General features: G+C 54.5%; 1 protein-coding gene and 1 long non-coding RNA gene across 7 annotated transcripts in view; one reads left to right on the top strand and one right to left on the bottom strand.

The window, feature by feature from the left end:
• CRHR2 (corticotropin releasing hormone receptor 2) overlaps nucleotides 1–22,396 on the top strand; it is a 47,286-nt gene that overhangs the window by 16,357 nt on the left and 8,533 nt on the right. For 4 of the 6 annotated variants that reach the window (XM_025464529.3, XM_025464523.3, XM_025464525.3 and 1 more), the window contains 6 exons: nucleotides 13,697–13,782; nucleotides 15,644–15,753; nucleotides 16,120–16,237; nucleotides 18,024–18,177; nucleotides 18,686–18,746; nucleotides 20,208–20,280. In XM_025464529.3, coding sequence (XP_025320314.1) covers nucleotides 13,697–13,782; nucleotides 15,644–15,753; nucleotides 16,120–16,237; nucleotides 18,024–18,177; nucleotides 18,686–18,746; nucleotides 20,208–20,280 — 602 coding nt within the window. The remainder of the gene's footprint in view (nucleotides 1–13,696; nucleotides 13,783–15,643; nucleotides 15,754–16,119; nucleotides 16,238–18,023; nucleotides 18,178–18,685; nucleotides 18,747–20,207; nucleotides 20,281–22,396) is intronic. The other 2 variants (XM_025464524.3, XM_025464528.3) reach the window with 1 other exon arrangement.
• On the bottom strand, nucleotides 1,366–7,536 carry LOC112670670 (uncharacterized). The gene is made up of 3 exons (XR_003143134.3): nucleotides 6,812–7,536; nucleotides 5,670–5,762; nucleotides 1,366–3,212 (listed from the first exon to the last, which is right to left on the bottom strand). It is a non-coding gene; the product is annotated as an uncharacterized LOC112670670 (long non-coding RNA).

Raw genomic sequence — 22,396 nt, 5'->3', positions numbered from 1 at the left:
CTCGGGGTGCCTGAAGTTCCACACCCCTTTGTTTAACCAGTGCTACTCACGCCACGGTTGGGGGCGCATATGCTCCGTTCCCACCCCCCCACCCCCCCACCCCCCACCGTGAGTGCCGCCATCAGACTCTACCAGAGAGGAAGGAGGGCAGGAGCCAGGAAAGATGGGGTGAGCCCTTGTGTTGGGTGGGCGCATGCAGAGCGTGGAGGGTTCTGGGCCAGAGCGTGTGGGTGTCACCGCATCCCTACCTGGATGTCCCAGACTGGCCCTCGGGGCTGTGAGTCAGGGCTCCTGGGCAGCGTTACTCCCACTGTCCAGGTAATGCGTCGTGTCTGAATCAGGACCACCCCCCATCTCCCAGAGAGCTGCGCCCTCCTTCCTCCTGGCACATCACTGGCTGCCTTGCCATTCTGGGGAAGGCGGTAGCAGGAGCTGCCGGAGTCACAGAGCATCCAGGTGGGGTAATTCAGTGGGGGTGGGGGTGGGGGAGAGTCTATGCCCCGTGGAAGGTCTGATGGGTGCTTATAAGTCTACAGGAGGCAGTATGCACTGGCCCACCTTGACCGGCCACTCACATCTCTAGCCCCACCCCACCAGCAGAGAGAGGTCCTCCCGAGACCCTCAGGCCGGTGGGGGCTGCTTATCTGAGGCCCCTCTTCCTGGAATCATCATAGCAACCTCTCTCGGCAGGTCTGTGTCTGAAGAGCAGCACAGCTCTCCCATCACGCGCGCGCGCGCGCACACACACACACACCCCTGTCCAAACTCTCAGAGCTGAGGCTTTCATTAAAAGTGATGGTTAGAGAGCAAAATAGCTGTGCCTGCATCTGATGCTAAGCAGCACTCCCTTGTCTGCATCAGTGGAGGACTCCGGTGAGCCCGGGGAAGAGCCCTGCTCTGAGGAGTCCAGCAGCAGAGGTGCTCCTATTGAAGTGGGTGGTAGAGGTAGGAGAACGGCTGAGGAAGATTTCTGCATTATCTGAGGATGTGCTTAGATTAAAACAGATCTCTCTGGGAGGAAGTGAGGTCCCTGATCCAGGACGTGGAAAAGCAGAAGGAATGGTTTCCATGCTCCTTTCCAGGCCTGAGATTATAAAACTTCACTTTTAGGGTCCCGTGAGCTGGATCACAAGATTATAGGATCTCTGGTTCAGACTGGGCCTGGGGACAAAGGGCCAAGTGAGGTGATGAGGCATCTCAACCCCATAGCCGTGGACCTAAGGGAACTCTGCTCTGGTTCCTACCTCAGCCTCCTGTTCTCCCCACCAACCTGGAGCTCCCCGAAGGCAGGGCCTGGGTCTCTTCTTCAGAGCAGAGCACAGTGTTTCTTTAATCAGTTTATTAATCAGCTACTATGTGCCAGCCACCCCACTGTCATTGAGGCCCTCTGGCTCATGATTGCAAGAGACAAGAGAAGTACAGAGTGATGAATGCCCCGATGCAGGAGAGCAAGGGGGTTGTAGGCTGGGGGAAGGGGTCAGGCGAGACAGGGAAGACTTCCCAAAGGCGGTGCTGGAGCACATACCAAATCATGTCATATCAAGCGAGAGGCTGAGGTCAGGGCGCCACTGAGGTTGGCAAATATAGTGCCAATTAACTCCTGGTATCTAATGAGCAATTTTCTTCATTTAGACCAAAGTGCTGCCCACACTATAGCTGCTGGGGAACAGGAGCATGGGGTGCTGGGAGCACTGCCATTAGCCAGTGCGGCCAACTCAGGTGGGAAGAGCAGAGAAGCTAATGGCAGCGGAAATGTGGTGATTGTTCCCCCTGCCCTGCCTCCTCCTGGCCACTGCTTCCTCTCGCCCTGTTTGTCTTTTTGGTGGGAGCACGCAGAGAGGAAGACAGCTCCTCTGAGAAGCCTTGGGGAAAAGGAGCAAGGGTCTGGCTCCTCTTCCAGTTTTGCTCTGCTACAGCCAAACCCCCACTGAAGCCTCATTCTTTAGAGGGCCGCATTCCCGGGGCTAGATAGCCCAAGTCATTAGGCCCGTGAACTTTCTTCCACTCAGCTGAGCACAGAGAATCTGCCACAAAGCTACCAAGCGTGGATCATAGTCCGGGTGCCAGCTGCCACGGAGAGAGCCTTGCACACGTGGTCCCACTCATCCCCACCTCCTGAGATATATACTGCTTTTATGCCCATATCACGGACAGGAAAACTGAGGCTCGGGAATCCACAGCCCTCACTCTTAATCACAGGGCAATACTGCCTCCAGAAGAGACTCTGCTTAGGGATAGTTTTTTTTTAAAAGATATTTTATATATTCATGAGAGACACACACACACTGAGGCAGAGACACAGGCAGAGGGAGAAGCAGGCTCCACGCAGAGAGCCCGACATAGGACTCCATCCCTGGTCCCCAGGATCACACCCTGGGCTGAAGGTGGCGCTAAACCGCTGAGCCACCGGGCTGCCCTTGGGGATAGTTTAAAGGGACAGAAGAAGGACTGGTGCCTCCACCCTGCAGGATGGAGGGCGGGGCTGAGCCCCCTGAGCTGGACTTCTGGGGACAGGTGGGATTTTAGGTGGGGACAGGTGAAAGTGTTAACAGGCATATGGGAGAAGATGGAATCGTGCTTTGTGGCTCGGGACTGGTGAATGTTGCAGGGCACGTAGGAGGAGAAAGAAACAGATGAGAGCACACGGGTGGATGTTGGTCAGATGGAGCAGGGCATTGCCGAGGACCTCGCCTCCGTGCGGGAGGGAGCCTGGGGCAGAGGGGTTCAGCTTTGGGGCGCAGGGCCTCTACAGACAGGAGGAGGGGTTAGGAGGCTACTGCTCCTGACCCAAGGCAAATGGAGATGGGGGGCGGGGGAGAGGGGGTGGGCCAAGGAGGGGACAGATGCAGGAGACCTTGGGTACATGGAATGCACAGGACTGGGATGGGATGGGGACACGGGAGGAGTCCGGGATGACACCTGGAAAATGCTGAGCATAGGTGGGGATATGTCGTCCCTAGGGAAATGAAAGGGACGTCTGAGGGCAGATGTCCATCCAGCACGCAGTTGGCTGCAAGGGGAAAGCCCGGGAGCGCCTCCTGCTAGGGGCAAGGCATTCTTCGGTGCCGTGCGTGGTCAGCTAGCTGCCGCAGGGGGCAGGTTTGGGGGCCTTCAGAGCCTTGATAAGTTCCATCCACCAATAGAGACTATTTCCAGATGCAGGACAGGCAAGGGAAGGGTTGGGACTTGTCCATGACCACACACGCTCGTCCCTGCAAAACCACGATCAATGTCAGTGTGTCCAAGTTCCCTCCAGGCTCTCCCCACCACCCACGCTTCTCTGGCCCAGGCTCCATGTGTCTGTGCTGTCCTTTGACCTGCATTAACGCATTGATCAGCGCGCTGACCGTTTAATGGAGACGTGGTATTTGTCCTCCTATTGCACGTGGGGAAATGGAGGCACAGAGAAAAATTGACTTTCTGAAAGTCACACAGCTTGTGACAGAGTAGGGATTCTGACTCTCAGAAAGCAAGTGTGCTGGCTTCAACAGAGAAGGGGTTAGCTGCAAGGATATCAAGGAGTTGTGGAATCACTAAGAGGGCTGGAGAACCGGGTCTGGGGCCCCCAGCCAAGGGCTCAGGGCAGAGCTGGCCCAGTGAGGGGACCTCAGTCCCCCTGAGTCAGACCTGGCTAATGGATGGGCCACAGTCCTGCTGCCCACACTGCCCAGGGTGCCGGAGCTTTCTTGCAGTGGCTGCCAGGAGGCTTTCTGCCTGTCTCCACTTTAGGGACCGCCCCCCCCCTCCCAGCTCACTCAGGCCCCTAGTGGAGGCAAGTGCATCTGACAGGGTGGGAAAATGTGGGGGGCTCTAGGTCACACACTCTGGGTGGGGACCTGGAAGCTGAGGACTTGGCAGTTCCGGGACAGGAGGGGGCATCTGCCTCCCCCCAGGTTTCTCTGAGCCCATAGAGGATGCAGGTGCAAATTCTGGGCCACTCCAAAACTATCATAATGAAAAAAAAAAAAAAAACTATCATAATGTCTGGAGCAAGTCTGATCCCCTTCCTGAGCCTCAGTCTCCCCGTCTGCAAGGAGAAGGGAAATGGATGAATCCAGAGTAGGCAATATACTCCATTTCCTCCCGCCTCCCACTCCCCTGTGCAGGCTCTGAGCCCATGTCTGCGTGTGCCTGTCTGTGCGTCCCCGTGTCTGTCTCTGTCTGTCTCTCTGTATGGCTCCCTCCTTGTCTTTGGATGTATTTTCTGTTTCCTTCTACGTGTCTGTCTCTGTCCAGCTTCTCTCTTGTTTTCTATCTGCGGCTCTCTCCCTCCTGCCCTCCCTCATTCCTCTTCTCCAGCTGTCTTCCTCCCTCCATTTCTCCCTTCCCCCTCTCCCTCCCCTCCCCTCCCTCCTCCCTCAATCCTTCCGTCTCTCCCTCCTCCCATCCCTCATTTGATCCCGCCTGCCCCAGCACCTCCTCCTGCCAGGCACCTCCTCCCACCCACTCCTGCAGCCCTCCTGGCTGCAAGGGGAAGTCCTGCTCCCTCCTGGACATGGCTCATTTTCCTCCTGCGGAATTACTAAGCCCAGCGCAGTTCAGCCTCAGTCTCTGGCTCTCAGGCTCCCCCCTCCCCATATCCTGTTGGCAACTACTGGGCTCATGTGTACTGAGGCATCTGCCGGGACCAGGGGAAAAAAAGACACCCCACCTGACCTAACCCCTTGGAGAGGTCTGGGGGTGCCTACTTCTCAGAACCCCACTTTAGAAACATGCTGAAGCACTGTCTGTGTTGGAAACACAAACTGAGGGGTCCCCAGCCAGAGGTATCTTCCCATGGGGTCTGTCTGTGCAGAAATCCCCTCTTCAGCACTGAGGGGACCTGGTAATAGGAAGGGCTGAGCCCTCCCTTCAGAGAACCCCAGGCTACTTCAAGACCAGACTCACCCAAACCAACAGTCAGGGATTGGAAAGAGGGGCTTGGTGGGCACTGGGACATTCCTGGAAAGCTTCCTGGGGGGAGGTGGGAGTGATTCTTGAAGGTCTTGAAGCGGTAGAGTCATATTTGTGTGGTATGAGGGCATGAGCCTCAGGGAGGGTTCCAAATAGAGCCTCCCCTCTGGGCTGAGGAAGTAGAAGCTGGGAATGTAGAAACTCAGGTCTACATTCTCAGTCCCCAGTGAGACCCGTTGGTATTCTGAGACCTTGCCCTGAGGCCCAGGGGCAAGGAGTTAATAACCCTGTGTCAGGGTGGTTTTGGTGCTGGGAGAGAGAGAAAGTGGGCCGTGCCTGGCCGTCACTCAGGGTTTGGCTACGAGGAGGAGGAGGGAAGAGAGAGTAGAGTGGATACTCCTCTGGCCATCTGCATGCTCCAGAGCTCCCCAGCTGCAGGGCTTTCTGTTGGAGTCCAGCCCTCCCCTCCCCTCTGCTCCCCTGCTGCTTAGGGGTGGAGGATGACTGGCCCAGAAAGGAAAAAATACTTGCCCAGGGTCCCTCAGAAAGCCAGAGCACAGAATGGCCTCTGCTGGCTGAGAGCTCTTGGCCCTTGCTCTAGGATTTCTCCGCCTCTGCAGGGATAGGCCTAGGCGGCCGAGAGGCATGATGGTCCACCTGCCTGAGGAGGACCCTTCATCTCAGAGAGGACCAGAGGTGCAACCACTCCTGATCCCCCTCCCTCTCTTACAGGAAACCTCCAGCTGCTTACTGGTCTGTTTCCTGCCCAGGCTTACCTCTTATTGGGTTGGTGAGAGGATTGCCCTCTTCTTACTGGAAACAAGCTCTTCAAACATGCGGAACACCTGAGCCGTCCCAGGGCTTCTGTTCTAGAGGGAAAGAGAGAAAGACACTTTTTTTTTTAAGATTTTATTTACTTAGTGCACTAATGGGCAGAAGGCAGAGGGAGAGAGAGAATCCCAAGCAAGCTCACGCCCAGAGTAGAGCCCAACGCAGGGCTCGATCTCACAACCCTGAGATCAATCATGACCTGAGCTGAAATCAAGAGTCGAATGCTTAACCACCTGAGCCACCCAGGTGCCGAGAGAGAGAGAGAGAGAGAGAGAGACAGAGACAGAGACAGAGACAGAGACAGAGAGACAAAGAGACTCTTGAAAAGAGCTCTCTGATAATTGCTCTTAAGTGAAATAGCACAGTCAAGATTATAAGACACATGGGAGTAGGTTGATTCCAAGAGGAGGGAAAGTAAGCTGGGAAGACTTCCCAGAGGAAGTGTTGTTGTATAGGGCCTTATAAAATTGGACCAGTGAGCGATCGCTGGGTGGCGCAGCGGTTTAGTGCCTGCCTTTGGCCCAGGGCGCGATCCTGGAGATCCGGGATCGAATCCCACGTCGGGCTCTCGGAGCGTGGAGCCTGCTTCTCCCTCTGCCTGTGTCTCTGCCTCTCTCTCTCTCTCGCTCTCTCACTGTGTGCCTATCATAAATAAATTTTTTAAAAAATTGGACCAGTGATGTGCCCACTGGAGGGTAGAGGGAGTGGAGGCATGAAGGCTTTGAATGCCAGTCCAGGGCATGGGCCGCAATTCTGCTGGTGTTAGCGCTCCCAGCCGCTTATCCATAGCCCCGTGGTGCAGGAACAGATATTCTGGTGCAACGCTGCTTGATTTTCAGGATGGGCCTTTGAAATCTAAATCCAGGCTGGCTGAGAACTCTAACCTTCCCCTCCCCCTCTTCTCCCTCCTAGCTCAGTATAGTTAGAGCTGCAGCACTCTTTCCTGCCCTCCCCACCCCCAAGCAACCACCTGCGGAGTCTGGAACCCCACAGCAAAGCCCCACCCCCAGTGACTCTCAGGGACCATCCCCAAAGGCCCATCGAAACCAGGTGCTCCAGAGTCTGGTGGGGAGCTCCTGTCACACACCTGCAGGGGTGCAGGTTGGGGTGAGGGAGAGCAAGAGGAGCCCTGGTCCCTGGATCTAAGTCCTGGCTGTGCCCTGAGTCACTGAGTGATGGGAGAGGTCCCCCTCATCCAAGTCCCAGTGCTCTCATCTGTGTGAGGGGGACAGAAAATATGGTGTCCCCATGAGGTGCTGTGAGGCCTCGTGAGGTTCCTGTGGACAGCTGGAGTGTTGTCAGCAGGGGGAGTAAAGAATAAGGCCCAGAATAAGGATGATGATGATGATGAGATGATGATGATGATGTCTTTGAGGGTCCTGGTCATGCCAAGGATGGTTGGCCTCTTTCTGGGCGGTGTGCCCTCTGTCATCTCTGAGCCACTGCAAGTCTGTGGCCCTTGGATGGTAGTGTGGGAGGGAGCAGTCTGTCTACACCCGGAGGGTCTGATCCCCAAAGGCCTCTGGAGCGAGGTAAAGAGAAGATCTGCCAGCCAAAGATGTCTTCACCCCACATTACTTCACAGCAACTATGGTTGAAAGCCTGTTCTAATTCTGGCCAGGCCACTGACTGCTTATGTCACTGTTGGGCAGGCCTTTCTCTTCTTTGGGGCAGGTGGGGGGTGAGCTTGATGAGTCTCGTGGTCTCCCAACCCTGACGTTCCTCCACTCCACAGCAGTCTATGGCTCAGGGGTCCCCCATTTGTTCGCCTTCTCCTGTTTCCCTGTGCAGGCCACAGACCGGCGTCATGGCGACAAGCCCATTGAGCGTTGCTAGGGATGACTGGAAGGAGGAAGCCCCGCACAATAGAGGCTGGAGGTGGGGGGTGGTAGGCACCTCCTCCCACTTGCGCCAACCCTGGGGAGGGCCGTGATCTCACACTGTGAGTGGATTCCAGTCACACCTCTTCCTTGTTTCCTGGGCCCAGTATGGGCTAAATTAAACTGCTCTGTACCTCCTTGACTCAGTTTCCCCAGTGTCTACTGTAAGTATAGACATTTACCCCTGCCATGCCTCCTTGAGGATGATGGGAAGGCATCATGAGTGAAAAGTCCTTTGGAAATCAAGAACTGAGGGTTTTTGGAGGCCCCAGTGGACAGTTGGGGCCCCAAGAGCAGTGTCCACACAGCACTGAAGAAATGGTTAGGAGTTCCCTGTCTCTCATCCCAGATGTCATAAGCAGCTGGCTCTGGGAGGCCCTTCCCAACCTGATGTTTGTGTTGATGCTGGCAGATTTCCCATCTCTCAGCCCAGCATTCCTTCTAGGTCAAGGTGGTTCGAAGCTTGGAGGAGCATCACCAGCTGCCACCCCCACCACCAATGGGCTGGGATGGGACGAAGACAGGAAATGTTCCAGCTGGGCCCCGGAGCAGGCCAGCCCTAGTTAGCTGCAGCAGCATCTGAGCAATGCAGGAGTTTTAGCTCAGGGACAAGCACCTTGTTTGGGAAGCTCAGGGGAATGATGCTATTGGCACCATGACTGTGCCACGCTTCCCCAAGTGGTATCTTCACTGGAGGCAAAAAGCAATTCATCAGGCCCTACAGCATTCATGGCCTTGTCCAGGCAGGCGAGATTTTTTTTCCATAAAAGATAAGAAAGATGACCCAAGACGAAGGGCAAAGGTTTCCCAGCAAGGCCTCAAGCCAGACAGGAAGGACATGGCTGTATCTGGAGTAGCCCAGCTCCCAGGACAGGTTGGTGAGGGGACGGAGAGTGGGAGACCTGGCCCCTCAGGCATTTTCTGTCCTGGGGATCTGGACGTGAAGTGGCCAAGACACTGCGGAAGTGGCACAAGGTGTTGGGTCTTCTGGAACAGACTGTGGCCGGGTGACCCCCGACATGTCACAGTCCTTTTTGGGCCCCTGTGGACCAAATGAGGGAGAAGCTGCCTCGCCCTCTTAAATTCCCAAGAGGATGCCTGCTGATTCAGTTTCCAGCTTGCTTTCCTGGGAACAGTCAAGGCTTTCTTGCCTGGAATCTGTAGGATGCTTGCCCGCAGGTTTACTGTTTCATACTGACACCCCTACTTCATGTGGGGTTGTACTTACAGTGGCAGCCTCCCCGTGGCCTTTGTAGAAGACCCTGGGTGCCTCCTGCCTGTGTGACTGTTGTGCATTTGCTGTGCAGCTTGGCAGAGCCTGGGTGCCCCGGGTGGCAGACTGCCTTCTTGGCCCACTCTGTGCCTCTCTCCTCACTCAGAGTTCCCTAGTCGCGCAGCCAACAGCACCACCTCAGTCCGTCCTGAGCCCCTTGTCTGCTCCCCTCTGTGTAGCTCTCAGGGAAGGGCCAGAGGATAAGGCGACCTAAGCCTCCCACCCTCCCAAGGGTGGACTAGGAGCAGCGAGCAGTGGAACCCTCAGGGAACTGGAGCAGCCTTGGAAGCATCCAGAGGAGCTGGGCCTTGAAAGAGGGTCACAAATAGTGTGATCTTCTTGGACTGGGTGCAGGGCCCTGGGCTGAATGCAGGGTGGGAAGGCGGTGTTTCAGGAGCTCTCCAAGGTGCCGGCAGGTGCACGCCCCGTGGGGAGCAGGGAGCCCTATCCTTCTGTCCGCAGTGCTGAAAGGTCCTGTCCCCCGCAGTGACCTCATTCCTTCAGTAAATATTGCTTCTGGTACCTTCCCACCTCCCTGCCAGCCAGCACCTCTTGCCCTAACTTCATGTCATTCCCCCCACCCCGCCCCAGATATCCAGTGACCATTCTGCTGCCCCTCCACCAGTCCCACTCACTCCCCATGCCCGACCTGGGTCTTACACTCTCCCCCGTAACGTCCATCCAAAAATGGTCCCTCCTGGTCCCTGTCTCCCAAGCCTTGTCAGTTCGACTATCAGAGAAAGAAGTGCCAACCCAGGGAGCACTTGGAAGTGATATAGGGATGTTTGGAGTTGTCACATGGAAGATTGAAAAGTCCTACACAGCAGCTACTTGACCTACGTGAGATGCCGATCACATCTTTGCAAAAGGATGTACATTACTCTTACTGAGAGGAGAAACTGAGGCCAAGAGAGAAGAGACTTCGCTAAGGTCACTTAGCCAGCCAGCCAGCCAGAGACAAGATTACAGCCAGAATATCAGTCCCCATCTTCTCCCAACCAGGCTTCTGAACCACTTAGGTGACTGCCTGAACCAGGAACTCCTATCAAGAAGGGGCATCCGAAAGAGGGAAAGACCATTGTAATGCGGACTTTGGACAGGACAGGGCCACTTTGGGGGAAGAGACCTGGCATGCTGCTGGGAAGAGGGACCAGGATTCCTAGGCCACAGAGCCCTGGAAGAAAGGATCCTGCTTGCATCATCCTGCCATCGTCATCCAGACCCTAATGCCCCCAGCAGGCCACACCGCACACCGTAGGCATCGATCTTCGGCAGGGGCACTTGTGTTGCTGTGGTAACAGGCACTCCCTTCACTGCATCCAGCCCTGCGATTCTGGTCTAGCCACCTGCCCTCAGACTTTCCCAGATGGGGGGGACTCCTCTGTCTTACTCTCTCCTGTCCAAAGCTGTGCTTGAGGGCACAGTGTCCTCATTAGCCAGCTCCCCCGAAGAGCTGGGCACATCTGTCTTCCAGTCCTCTGGTACCTACAGTTCTATAGCCAGAAACTCATCTCCAGGCACGACTGGGCCCCCAGAGGGAAGCCCCTTCCACCACCCATCCCACATCTCAGACCCTGCTTTCCAAGGTTTTGGCACATCTGAGTTGGTTTGATGCAGCCCATGAGTACCTGATGGCTAATTCCTAGGGAGGATTCAGAGACTCCCATATGGTCTCTGCCTATCTGTCTGTCCCCAGGAAGCTTAAATTCAGTAGCAAAGGGAAAAAAAAGAAAAAAAAAAAAAAGATCAGGCCCCAAAAGATGGAACCCATAGTGAGTTAAGGCAAATGCTCTAAAATTGATTTTTGGTTTTCAGACTATGGGTCATAGCACAATAGTGGATTGCGAGGTCGGTTTAGTGAGTCATGACCAGCATTTATATATAAAATAAATAGAATTCATTAGAATAGAATAGGAAGAAAAATAACATAGCTGTGGTCAAGATAAGATTTGCTTTGTGACACTGGCCTCATTAATGTAGGGCTTGTGTGGGGTGGAGGTAGGGGGGGTGTGGGGGGGGGTGTACTGGATTGTGACACCAAATGGATGTGTTGGTGTGGTTCAAGGACAGTAGAATGTGAAGGCCCATGTTTCAAGAGATGGCAAGACCTAGAGGAGGCATTTAGAGGAAAAAAAGAAGAGATTGCTTAAATGCCTAGGGTGCTGGGGAAGCCTTCCGGAGATGGCACTTGAGTTATGAGCTGTGGTTTAGAAGATAGGTAAGAGTTTGTCAGGAGCCATGGGTGAGAGCGAGGAGGGTGCTTCAAGGGGTGGTTCAGCACAGAGCCAGCTCTGAGCCAGGCCTGCTAGGGTCAATATCAAGTGCCGTGTGGAGTGATGGCAGGAGGCGGCTGGATTCCAGAAAAAGAAAGCCAGGAGACAGAATTCATATAATTTGGCACCCCCGAGGGCATTGACCTGAGGGACTAGAAAGGTCTCAGATTTGCAGCTTCTCTGTCCTGACTCCCTCCCATCCCCAAGCCCACTCCATGGTTGGTAGCATCACGGGAGATCATGCTTGGGAAAGTATTCGTGTCCTTGGGTAGCCCCGCACTGATCAGTGAGACCAGACTCATACACCTGAACAACTTAGGTCAGGTTATGAGCAAGGGATGAAGTGTGAGGCTTAGGCTAGCAGGGCTCCGGGGTGGGCTGAGGGAGTCATGAGAGAGAAATCTGTGAGATGGGAGCAATCAAAGAGGCCTTCCTGAAGGAAGGGGCTTAGCAATGAACTTCAGGAAAGCTGGATAACATCTATGAACACGTCCCTAGAAGGTAAATGTCCTGCCCTTTGAACCAGTCGGGATCAGGGGTCCAACTGGACCCTAAACCCCTATCAGTGATCCATTGTTCATTTTATAAAAGGTCCAGCCCTCCCAAAGTCCCTTTACGTGGGTCCTTTCGACTCACCCTGCACTCTGTCGTTTATCTCAGTAAATCACTAACCCTAAGCATCAAATTCTCCTAGCACATAATCTTTCTGTAGTGACACTGAAATGCACTTAGGTGACCTTCTCCTTCTGAGGAAGGAGAACACCTGAGCGGATGTGGGTGCCGTGGTGAAGGGCAGGGAGCCGGTGTGCTCACGTCGGGGTCTGAATCGCTAGGGCTCCCACCAACCAGGGCCAGGGCGGCAGCAACACGCCGGTTGACAACCCGGGATTTGAAAAATCGAGGAGCTCGGAGCACCAAATTAAAAAACAATTAAGCTAATAGAATCTCCCCCCCTTGTTTCTGCTCCTCAGCAAGTGCTCCCTTAATCCCATTGCTTTGAACTCACTGTCAGCGCAACAGAAGTGGGTTGTTGTTTTTTTTTTTTTTTTTTTTTTTAAGTAACTTAATTATTTCAGAACACAACTGTTTCCAAAAGCAATCTAAGGCTCCCCCTCCAGCTCTGTGACTTTGTGCTCCGGGAGCTCTTTATTTTTATTAGCTTTGTATTATTATACATCTAACATCAACCAGAAGGAAAACCCACCAACAACCGCCCATTAGCCCAAAAGCCCAGTACCAATCACCCCCAAATCACGGATCTTTCAGAATTTGTAGTGAACTGGGGCAGGTCACCTAATGCGCTAATGGCACAAATCAGAGGCTGGCAAAGGCTCTGGAATTCTCAGGTGAGAAGGGTTCCTCCTGGCGAGAGCCTTGAGGGTGGGCCACCTGGAGGTGGTGGCCTAGGACCCTGGACTGACAGACAAGCTGGGATTTCAGGAAAGGTAAGCATGAGCCTTCTGTGACCCTCCTGCCTGCCCTGCCCAGGGGACCTGCGCTCCTGCATGTCCCACGTGGGTGCTCTGAAGCGTCTCGGCGCATACCCTGCTCCCATCAGACACCGAGAGACACCACACAGGCCCTCCCGGGCCGCCACAGCTCGAGGTTGGCACACACCCCGTTTCCCCGAGTGTCCCTCCTTCCTGTGTGCCACTGCTCAGGGGCCAGGGCTTACAACGCGCAGCCAGAAGCCAGACCTTCGGGATTTGCATCCTGCCTCTACTTCTTCTCACCTGTGTATCTTTTGACCAGTAGGTTAATCTCTTTGTGCCTCAGTTTCCCCTTCTGGAAAATGGGTTACTGTTAATCATGGGGTTGCTGGAGGGATGGAATGGACGAGCGTACCTAAAGGGTTTGAAAGTCTGGTCTGGTAAACACCCACTCTGAATGGTATAGCTGTTGTTAAAACAGAAGTGTTAATGCTGGTGGGGAAAAGTATGGATCGCATCGGTATAAAATGAGAGAAGAATGGAAATTATTCAGAGCGCCGAAGGCAGCAGATCTTCAGCCACAACCCAGGGCTCCAAGGCAGGTTCAGTTTCGAACAAAATTAAAGAAAGTACACAAATTGCTCATCAAAGATTGTATCCAAAATGGGTTTTATCATGCCTTTGAGCTACCATGTGCGGTAAGCCTTTTGCACTATTTTTTTTCTTTAAATATTTTATTTATTTATTCATGAGAGACAGAGAGAGAGAGAGAGAGGCAGAGGGAGAAGCAGGCTCCATGCAGGGAACCTGATGTGGGACTTGATCCCTGGTCTCCAGGATCACACCTTGGGCTGAAGGTGGCGTAAACCGCTGAGCCACCCCCAGGCTGCCCCATAATTTTCAAGTAAATGTCTTTCACATGAACTTTTATTTTTTTTATTTTTGTTTTTTTTCTTTCTTTTTTTTTTTTTTTCACATGAACTTTTAAATGTGTGTTGTGTTTCCTGGCCCAGAGAGGCTGAGAAGTATGAACCTTGTCCTGTGGGCACCAGGGAGCCAGAGAGTGATCTGGAGGAGGGGAGTGACCTGCCTCATGGTGCTTGGCCTCTTTTGTAGGGAATGCCTACCGGGAGTGCTTGGAGAATGGGACGTGGGCTTCACGGATCAACTACTCACAGTGTGAGCCCATTTTGGACGATAAGGTGAGTGGCCCCACCTGCCCCAGCTGTGGTCCTTGTACAGGTATCAGGCCTCAGGTCGAGCACAGAGGATCCCAAGAGTGACAGAACCAGGCCTCGTGCAACCCAACCACACCTTTTTGCACTGCTTCCCCTGCCTCCGTGTCCTGTCCTCTGCTCAGTGACACCACAGTAGAGAAGGGGGACTCACCTTTGGGAGAGCTCTGGCTAACAGAGGACACAGCCAAGATGGCATGTGACACAAGAAGGGGAAGACGGTATGACCGGTGTCCCAACATCGAACGGGCAGTGTGACTTCCTTCCTCCCCTGGGCCTCAGCTGCTCCATTGAGCTTTCTGATTCTATGAGTCCACATGGAAACAAGCACAGCCTCCAGAAGGGTGGGACCCGTGGGCATCTGGGTCCTGCTCGGACCTCAGCAGCACCCTTGCTCTGGAACTGGGCCCCACGCTGCCTGCAGTGCCAGCCTCCTCCCCGCTTTTAAAAATTTATTAAAGATTTTATTTATTCATGAGAGATGCAGAGAGAGAGGCAGAGACCCAAGCAGAGGGAGAAGCAGGCTCCTCACAGGTCTCCCGATGTGGGACTCGATCCCGGGACTCCAGGATCACTCCCTGAGCTGAAGGCAGGCGCTCAACCACTGAGCCACCCAGGCATCCCCAGCCTCCTGCCCCTTGAAGCTACACTTCATTCCTGACCCAAACTGCCATAGCCCACCTCTACCCTCCTCCCCATTCACCCATTACAGCCCCCAGTGAGGCTGCGACTTTCCCCCAGAAAGTCCAAGTTCAGAGGAAAAACGTGTAGCTACCCTGAGAAGGCGATGCTACAAAATGTGAGCCAGAGGGGGTCTGCAGTGGGGCCACAGCAGTGGCCAGTGGGATGGGCCATAAAGAAGGAGGCTCCCGCCAGACCGCTGCCCTCCCGTCTCCACCGACAGCCTCTCTGAGCAGTGGCAATCCGCAGTGGGCATGGGGTCGGGGGCAGCGTCGCGGATATCACGAAAAGGAGACCAGCTTTTGTGTGGCGTTAATCTTGTTCTTAACTTCTCTACAGACATTGTGCCCCCTCGTTGCTCCCCGGGCACCCAGGGACCTCCCAGAGCTTGCTGCGTCTGCAGCAGGAGGGCAGGTTGGCTCCGTAATACAGATGTCAAAACTGAGGCCCAGAGATCTAAATCCACTTACCCTCAGTCACTCAGCCAGCGAGGGTCTGAGCGGAGATTAAACACAGGTGTGACAACTCCCCGTCCAGAATTAAAATGACAGTAGAATCTAGATAGCCACACCTCTGGCATATCCCAGAATGCGGTGTGTCCAAACCTGCCCCCAAATGGCATGTCAGGAGGCCTGAGTGCAGCCATTTAAATCTATCAAGAGAGATGGGGTGAGCACTGGGTATTATGCTATATGTTGGCAAATTGAACTCCAATTTAAAAAATGTAAAAAACAATAATAAAATATTTAACAATTAAAAAAAAGCAATATATCAAGAGGGATCTCTGGCTGGCTCAGGGGTTGAGCGTCTGATTTTGGCTCAGGGTGTGATCCCAGGGTCCCGGGATCGAGTCCCACAACGGGCTCCCTGCATGGAGCCTGCTTCTCCCTCTGCCTGTGTCTCTGCGCCTCTCTCTCTCTCTCTCTCTCTCTCTCTGTCTCTCATGAATAAATAAATAAAATCTTAAAAAAAAATCTATTAAGAGCTACCCATGGCCAACAGGAGTGAGCTCTAGGAGCCAGAACTGGTAATGACACTTGAAGCCACTTCTGCCTCCAGGGTCAGGCCGCTTAGGGTGGCCACAGCCCCACCCTCCATGTGCCTCATGCCTCCATCTACTTGTCTGCCTGCTTGTCTGTCTGTCCAGCAGAGGAAGTATGACCTGCACTACCGCATCGCCCTCGTTGTCAACTACCTGGGTCACTGCGTTTCAGTGGCTGCCCTTGTGGCCGCCTTCCTGCTTTTCCTGACCCTGCGGTGAGTCCACCCCACCCCCTGCTGCTCTTCCCTGGCCCTCTCCCCACAGCACCCCCTTCACCCCTCCCACACGTTCTTGCCTCCACTTGGGGGGGCCCTGAAGCCAACGGACAGAGGGGTCTGAGGAGGTGCCAGGGCACTGACCACTGGCAAGCATGCAGGATGCAAAGGGGGAGCTGGCTCTGAGAGAGCGCCCCAATGGCCACCCTAGGGGGAATGTGGCTCCTGCTGCAGCCCTGCCTTCACCGGAGGCTGAGTCTGTACCTGGCCTCAGGGGACTGGGTCCCAGCTGTTTCCTGACCCCAGGCAGGGCCCGTCTCAGCTAACTCCCGATCCTGGCTGACCCCTGACCTGGGCCTCCCACAGGAGTATCCGCTGTCTGCGGAACGTGATTCACTGGAATCTGATCACCACCTTTATCCTGCGAAATGTCATGTGGTTCCTGCTGCAGCTCATCGACCATGAAGTGCATGAGAGCAATGAGGTCACTGGGCCGAGGCTTGGGGCTGGGGGGCTCCGGGCTCTGGGGGCACCCACCTCTCTTGCCCAGTCCTCAGGTGTGGACCCGTGCCTGAGCTCACCTTTACCCCAATCATTGTCCGTCTGGGAAGGGCTGGGGGGCAGGGTACTGCTGGGCCTGGGTCTTGGGAGCTGCACAAACCTCAAACCAGATTGGTTTAGCCTGTCCCTCTCTCCTGGATCTTCTGAATCCAGGACTTCCCAAAGACCCCTTAGAGAAGAAGAGGCTGGAATTAAGCTCTGGTGAGCTTTATCTCGATTCCAAGGAGAGACTTATAAGGATTATTTTCCCCATTATATAGACGTGGAAACTGAGGCTCGGGGAGGTTATGTGACACTATAATGATCCCTCCACATCTAAGCCAGCAAGACCTTGAGCAGACCATCCCGCGTGTTAGCTACCCACCCTGGATTTGTGTCAGCTGCTGTTGTAGTGTGTCCAGTCACTATAAACCCCGAGACTAATGAGGCCAAGCACAGAGTCCTGTGGCACACCACTAGAGACCTCTCAATACATTTTTCTTTGATGGACCCGAGCAGAGACCCAGCCTGGTTTGACCCTTAACCTGGCCCCACATTGAGCCCCGCTACAACATTAACTGAGTTCAATCCCATTTGGGGTGGGTGCCCTGCAGCCCAGTATTAGCTTGAACTGATAAAATTGTCGCTTAACTTGGAGAAAAGGCAGGGTTGGGAGGAGGGGATCTTTAGCTTTCCACCTCAGTAGGACTTTCTGAGAAGAGGAGACAGACAATCAGGTGGGGCCCAAGACCAGGGATGGGACCACAGGGGAAGCCCCAGAGGCAGAGACCAGCACAGCGCAGGAGCATCTGACAGCCAGGGCTGGATGGAGGGGAGCTGCGCTGCCCACGGGGCAGAGAACTCCCATCATAGGGCTCCCTTGACCATGTTCCCATATCCCAACTTCAGCTCTGAGGGTACCCTGGGGACGAAGCCTGGGGAGAGATGGGCAGGTCGGATCTGTTGCACAGAGTTCTGGCTTTAATGCAGCCCTGGCCAGGCTTTGCACTGCCCGCACCCCCATCTCCCCTCTGCAGGGTACTTGGGACGGCAGCCCTGCTCCAAGGGACAGGGACAAAGACAACTGGCAACAACGCTGATTCTCTTGGTGCCTGCCTCAGCCAGCCTTCATCTCCCATAACCGCCCATAAGACGGCATTACTAGTTTCTCCGTGTCCCATTGAAGCTCAGAAGGGTATAGTGACTTGGCCCAGGGTTGGTGAGGCTCCATCCAGAGCCAGCAGTGATCATCCTAAGCCCAGAATCTTCCAAAACTAGAGAATTTGGAGAATCACCTCTCTGGCTGCAGCTCACCTTCGTAAACCCTGTGCTATTATTTATATAACACTTTTTTTTTTAATGACCTGCTACTCTTTTTCTACATGAAATGTCATATTTCATCCCTAAATGGAAACCTGGCTATGGGTTGAAGGTGACTCAAAAAGTGGACAACGAAAACACAACAGTGTTTTTCGGTTCTAGCCTCTGCCTGCAGAAAGCTCAGAGCCAGATTCCCTCTTTATTAAAAAAGGAGATTAGAAAGGGCTGGGACGAAGCCAAAGGAGGGACCAGTGCAGGCTGGCGCCTTACGTTCACCCCAGACAGTGAGAGAATTGGTGGTGGACGAGGCTTCCCGGAGGGAAGTGGGAGGGTATGTAACGCGTGTCCATGAAGCGACTCCTGGCCGTTGCCCGTGCCAGGCAGCCCCTGACCCCCACTGCCCCATGCAGGTCTGGTGCCGCTGCGTCACGGCCATCTTCAACTACTTCGTGGTGACCAACTTCTTCTGGATGTTCGTAGAGGGCTGCTACCTGCACACGGCCATTGTCATGACGTACTCCACTGAGCGCCTGCGCAAGTGGCTCTTCCTCTTCATCGGATGGTGTGAGGGTCCCTGGGGGCCGCGGGGCCTAGTGGGGAGGGGGCACTGCTGACAAGGTCACCTCCCTCCCATCTTGGATCCAAGGATAGGTGCACAGCCCTGCTTACCATCCCCAGGACAGTCTGAGGATGCAGCCGCTCCTTTCCATTGCTGGTGAGGAAGAAGCAAGTAGCCCCTGCAAAAGAACTTTTACAAGTAGCCCTCCTGTCCTTGCCTGGAAAGACCAATCCAAAGACCTTTGTCTCTACTTTGAAAGAGAAGCTGGCCAGCTCCGCTTCTCTATCAAACAATCTCAGGAAATCATGCTGTCCCCTCAACTGTCTGACCTACTCAGAGGGTATTTCCTAGGTCGCGGGGTGGAGGGGGGCGGATAGGATCAGGTTGGGGCCATGGAGAGCCTGCAGTTGGGTGATTGGTCCCAGGCTCCTTGTGGTCCCCTCACCTATGTTCTATAAGAGGGCTCTCATCCGTCTGTCTGTCCACGAAAGCCTGTGTCTGTCCTCCTTTCAGGCATCCCCTGCCCCATCATCATTGCCTGGGCCATTGGCAAACTCTACTATGAAAATGAACAGTAAGTAGGACCGGCCGGCTATGGGGGTCAGAGGGATGTTGGGAAAGGTCAGCCAAGGGCTCCAGCCAAGCCATGGGCCAGGAATTGAAGCCCTACCTGGACAGATTTACTTTCCCATTGTCCCTATACTGGAAAAATATCCCTGGAACTCAGAGATCCTCATGTGGTAGGTGTCAACTTTGTTGACCTGAGTTAGGAATCATGGTTCTTTTAAGTCCCTTTAAGTGCCTTTGGCCTTCTGTAAGGCCTTCTCCTAGGTTGGAGTGGCAGGTCAGGCAGCCCAAAATGGCTGGAGGCTTTCAGCCTAGAGCACCTCCAGGGCTGTGTCAACGAGCCTTTCATAGACCCCTGGGCCAGGGCAGCGGGCCCGTGTTTTATTCTGGCATCCCAGTCTCTGTCCCATCCTGGGACCCTCCCTGCACCAGAGATGTTGACATTAAGGCACACCCAGATGATAGCAATTCTGGCCATGGGGGCGAACCAAAGAGTAGCTGGGCAGTTGGGTGCCACTAGCTGAAGAAAGAGGGGACGAGAATATCAGTCTCTGGATACAAATCTCCAAGGGATCTCCAAGGCTGGAGAGAGAGTGGATGAGATTTGGGAGCAGGGACAGAACTGGGGTGGACTCTAAGAGTTTGGCATTGGGAAGACCTCCTAATGATAAAGACTACCCAAGAATAAGAAGGCTACTGTGAAAGATAGTGAGCTTCCTGTCAAAGGGGGTGTTCAAGCAAAGACCAGAAACCCTAGCGCTGGGAGGTGCCAGGAGAGATTTCTGTCTAAGGCAGTGTGCACTGGATGACCTCTAAAGTTCTGGAGGACACGGTCAGAATTTCGCAAAGTCTACGTGGCCCTTCCTGAGTTGTTGACAGAGCCAGACTGTCCTGGCCCCCACCCTTCCCCTGGTCTCTGAAGCTTCTATACCCACCAGCATCCCCAAGAGAATAACCAGCCTCTGGCAGCCTCAGGCTCCCTTCACTAGGTGAATGAGGCTCAGCTCAGAGAAAGGGTTCAGGGCTGGAGAAGGCTCCTGCTTCTACACCTGCTGCTTTGTGCAGCTGAGTGCCTGACAATGCAGGAACAGGTGGTACAGGGTGGTTGGGCCCTGGGCCAGCAAGGGGGGAGCCCGGCTCTCCCTTGATTCATGAGCCTCCTGCATGCCCAGTACCTGGGTGCAATAGTCTGGAATGGGGTAGGGGAGTGAGGAGGAAGGGGGAGGAGACCCAGGGCCTGCCGTGAGTCCATCTGGGGAGACCAGACCTCCATGTAGGGCAAAAGGCAGCCCACGGGGGAGTCAGGATGGTCAGAGGGGCCTGGGCTGTCCACCCAGGCATTTGGGGAAGGCACAGCCCTAGAGATCAGGTCTGAGGGAGGGTCAAGCCGGAGAACCCTGGACCCAAGTCTCCTGGGGTGCCCAGACTGTGGCTCAGCAGGCCACTTACAGCCACCCCATCTTTGCAGGTGCTGGTTTGGCAAGGAGCCTGGCGACCTGGTGGACTACATTTACCAAGGCCCCATCATCCTCGTGCTCCTGGTAGGTCCTCAGTGGGGACTGGGATAGGACTAGGCAGCAGGAGGACAGAACAGGACCCACCCGGCAGAGATGCTGGGAAGAATGTGGCCCAGAGTGGTCCCCTTGCAACATTCTGGACACACCTTCCCCACTTCCTGGCACTACTGCCACCCGTCCCACTGTCCCTACTCTGCACCCCATGCCCTGGAGCAGCCCCCTCACCTCTGGCCTTTGGACCTTTCTCTGAGCAGAGAATGGGTCCGACAAGCAAATTTCTAGTGCCTCCCACATCTGATGTCCCCTTGCCAGGTGCTGAGACAGCCAGGCGAGGGCGCAGCTGATGGCAAGAGAAGGGTGTGTGGACTTCTGTCCGGCCCAGACCTACATCCCGCTTTGCCCCCAGTGACCCCCTCTGGGGCCTGGCCCACTGCCCCCAGCCTAGAGCAGGTGGTACCAGAATGAAGCGTAATGAGCAATTGTTCCTTGTCCAGCTCCCCGCCCTTTGCCAAATGTATTTGCGTTTAAGGTATAATTGCCATGGCGTCTTTAATCCACAACGAGCTTTAATTAAGGTAGAGTTTAAGTAGAGGCTGCATTCTGCAAAAATGAACCCATTATATATCATACATTTTAAAAAAGAGACATGCAAAAAAGCCCTGTAAGAAATTGGCATTTACGTAAGACTTATTTCAGGCTTGGTAATTTCAGGCTCCTGTATGCACCCGCTTCCTTAAAGGGCCACCCGCTCCTTGTGGTATACACAGGAGAGAGAGGGAGAGAGAGAGAGAGAGCGAGAGTGAGCGAGCACGCCATTCTCCTCTTGCACACAGCAGGTGCCTAATGGGGGTTCTGTGGTCTACCTTGGACACAATTACTGTTTATCTCTTTCATTTCCTGACTCCCCCTTTTAGTGCCTTTTTCTGGGATTCACTTGGTGTATATGGACTGGAGATGACCAGGGCGGGCTTTCTACCCACTGCCTGAAATTCCACATCAGAAACTCCCCCTCATTTCAGAGGCAGAAGCCTGTCCTTGTCAGCAGTCGGTGAAGGGCTGGGGGGTTCTGGGGTAGGGGGAGGTAGTGATCGTCCTTGGAATCCCAGCTGCAGTGAGTCACTCATCCCCACCCCCAGTGTGAACGGAAACCCCTTAAGACCCATCCCCTCCCAGCCAGCTGCTGAGAGCCCATCCTGCAGGGATAGGGCTTTTCATGAATCTGGGACCCGGCCAAGAAGGCCGGCCTGGGCGGGGCGGGGCGGGGCGCCCACCACCCCACAGTAGAAGGGAGGGAGCCGCTGGCTGCAAGGAAGTTGGGCAAAGTGAGGAAGTGAACAAGGGAGGCAGGAGCACTGGGTGTTATGCTATATGTTGGCAAATTGAACTCCAATAAAAAATAAATAAAAATAAATAAATTTAAAAATAAATTTAAAAAAAAAGAAAGGCAGGCATGGAGGGAGGGCTCCATGGGAGCCCCCACTCCCTGCCTGCTCCTCCCTGCCCCTTTCTCTGCTGCCACCCGTACCTCTCGGCCCAAGCGCCCTTTGCAGTCCCCTTTGGGCCCACACCCGGCTCTCCTACCTACCAGGCTTCCAGGTCCCCACCTGAGCCTGCCCAGAAGCTCCATCTTCAAAACTTCCAAATCTCACAGCATCAATGCCTCAAAATAGGAATTATGATCCCCATTTTACGGCTGAAGAAACTGAGAGAGATGAAACTACCTGCCCACGGTCACCGCTAATAGCTCGCTAGCGGAGCTGAGACGCAGGGGCAGGTCACCCACCACCGGCCTGTCCTCTCGGTCGGGCACCTACTCAGTACCCGCCACCCGGCCCCTCCCCGATGGTTCACAGCTGCATTTCTGCTGCTGGAAGACACGAACGAGCTTATTTCTGGGTTCCAGGAAGTGAATTGGCTGGCTCAGTTTGCAGGAGGCTGTTGTCACTGTGTTGTCATGGGAAAGGCATGTGGCACTTACTGGGTCCCGCTCTGGACCAGGCGTGGGGCTCTGTGCTCTCCACGAGTATTTAACCTGTGCTCACCTTCTGAGTCGGGCCCTTTGGTGTCCCTCGTGGACCAGCGAGGGAGCAGCTCAGGGAGGTTAATGAAGCGGCTTGCCCAAGGCCACACGAGTGCCAGT

Source organism: Canis lupus, chromosome 14 (genome assembly GCF_003254725.2).
Source record: "Canis lupus dingo isolate Sandy chromosome 14, ASM325472v2, whole genome shotgun sequence".
Taxonomy (NCBI): Eukaryota; Metazoa; Chordata; class Mammalia; order Carnivora; family Canidae; genus Canis; species Canis lupus.
Note: the sequence above shows the minus strand (reverse complement) of the source record. Positions and strands in the feature narration are given on the sequence as shown.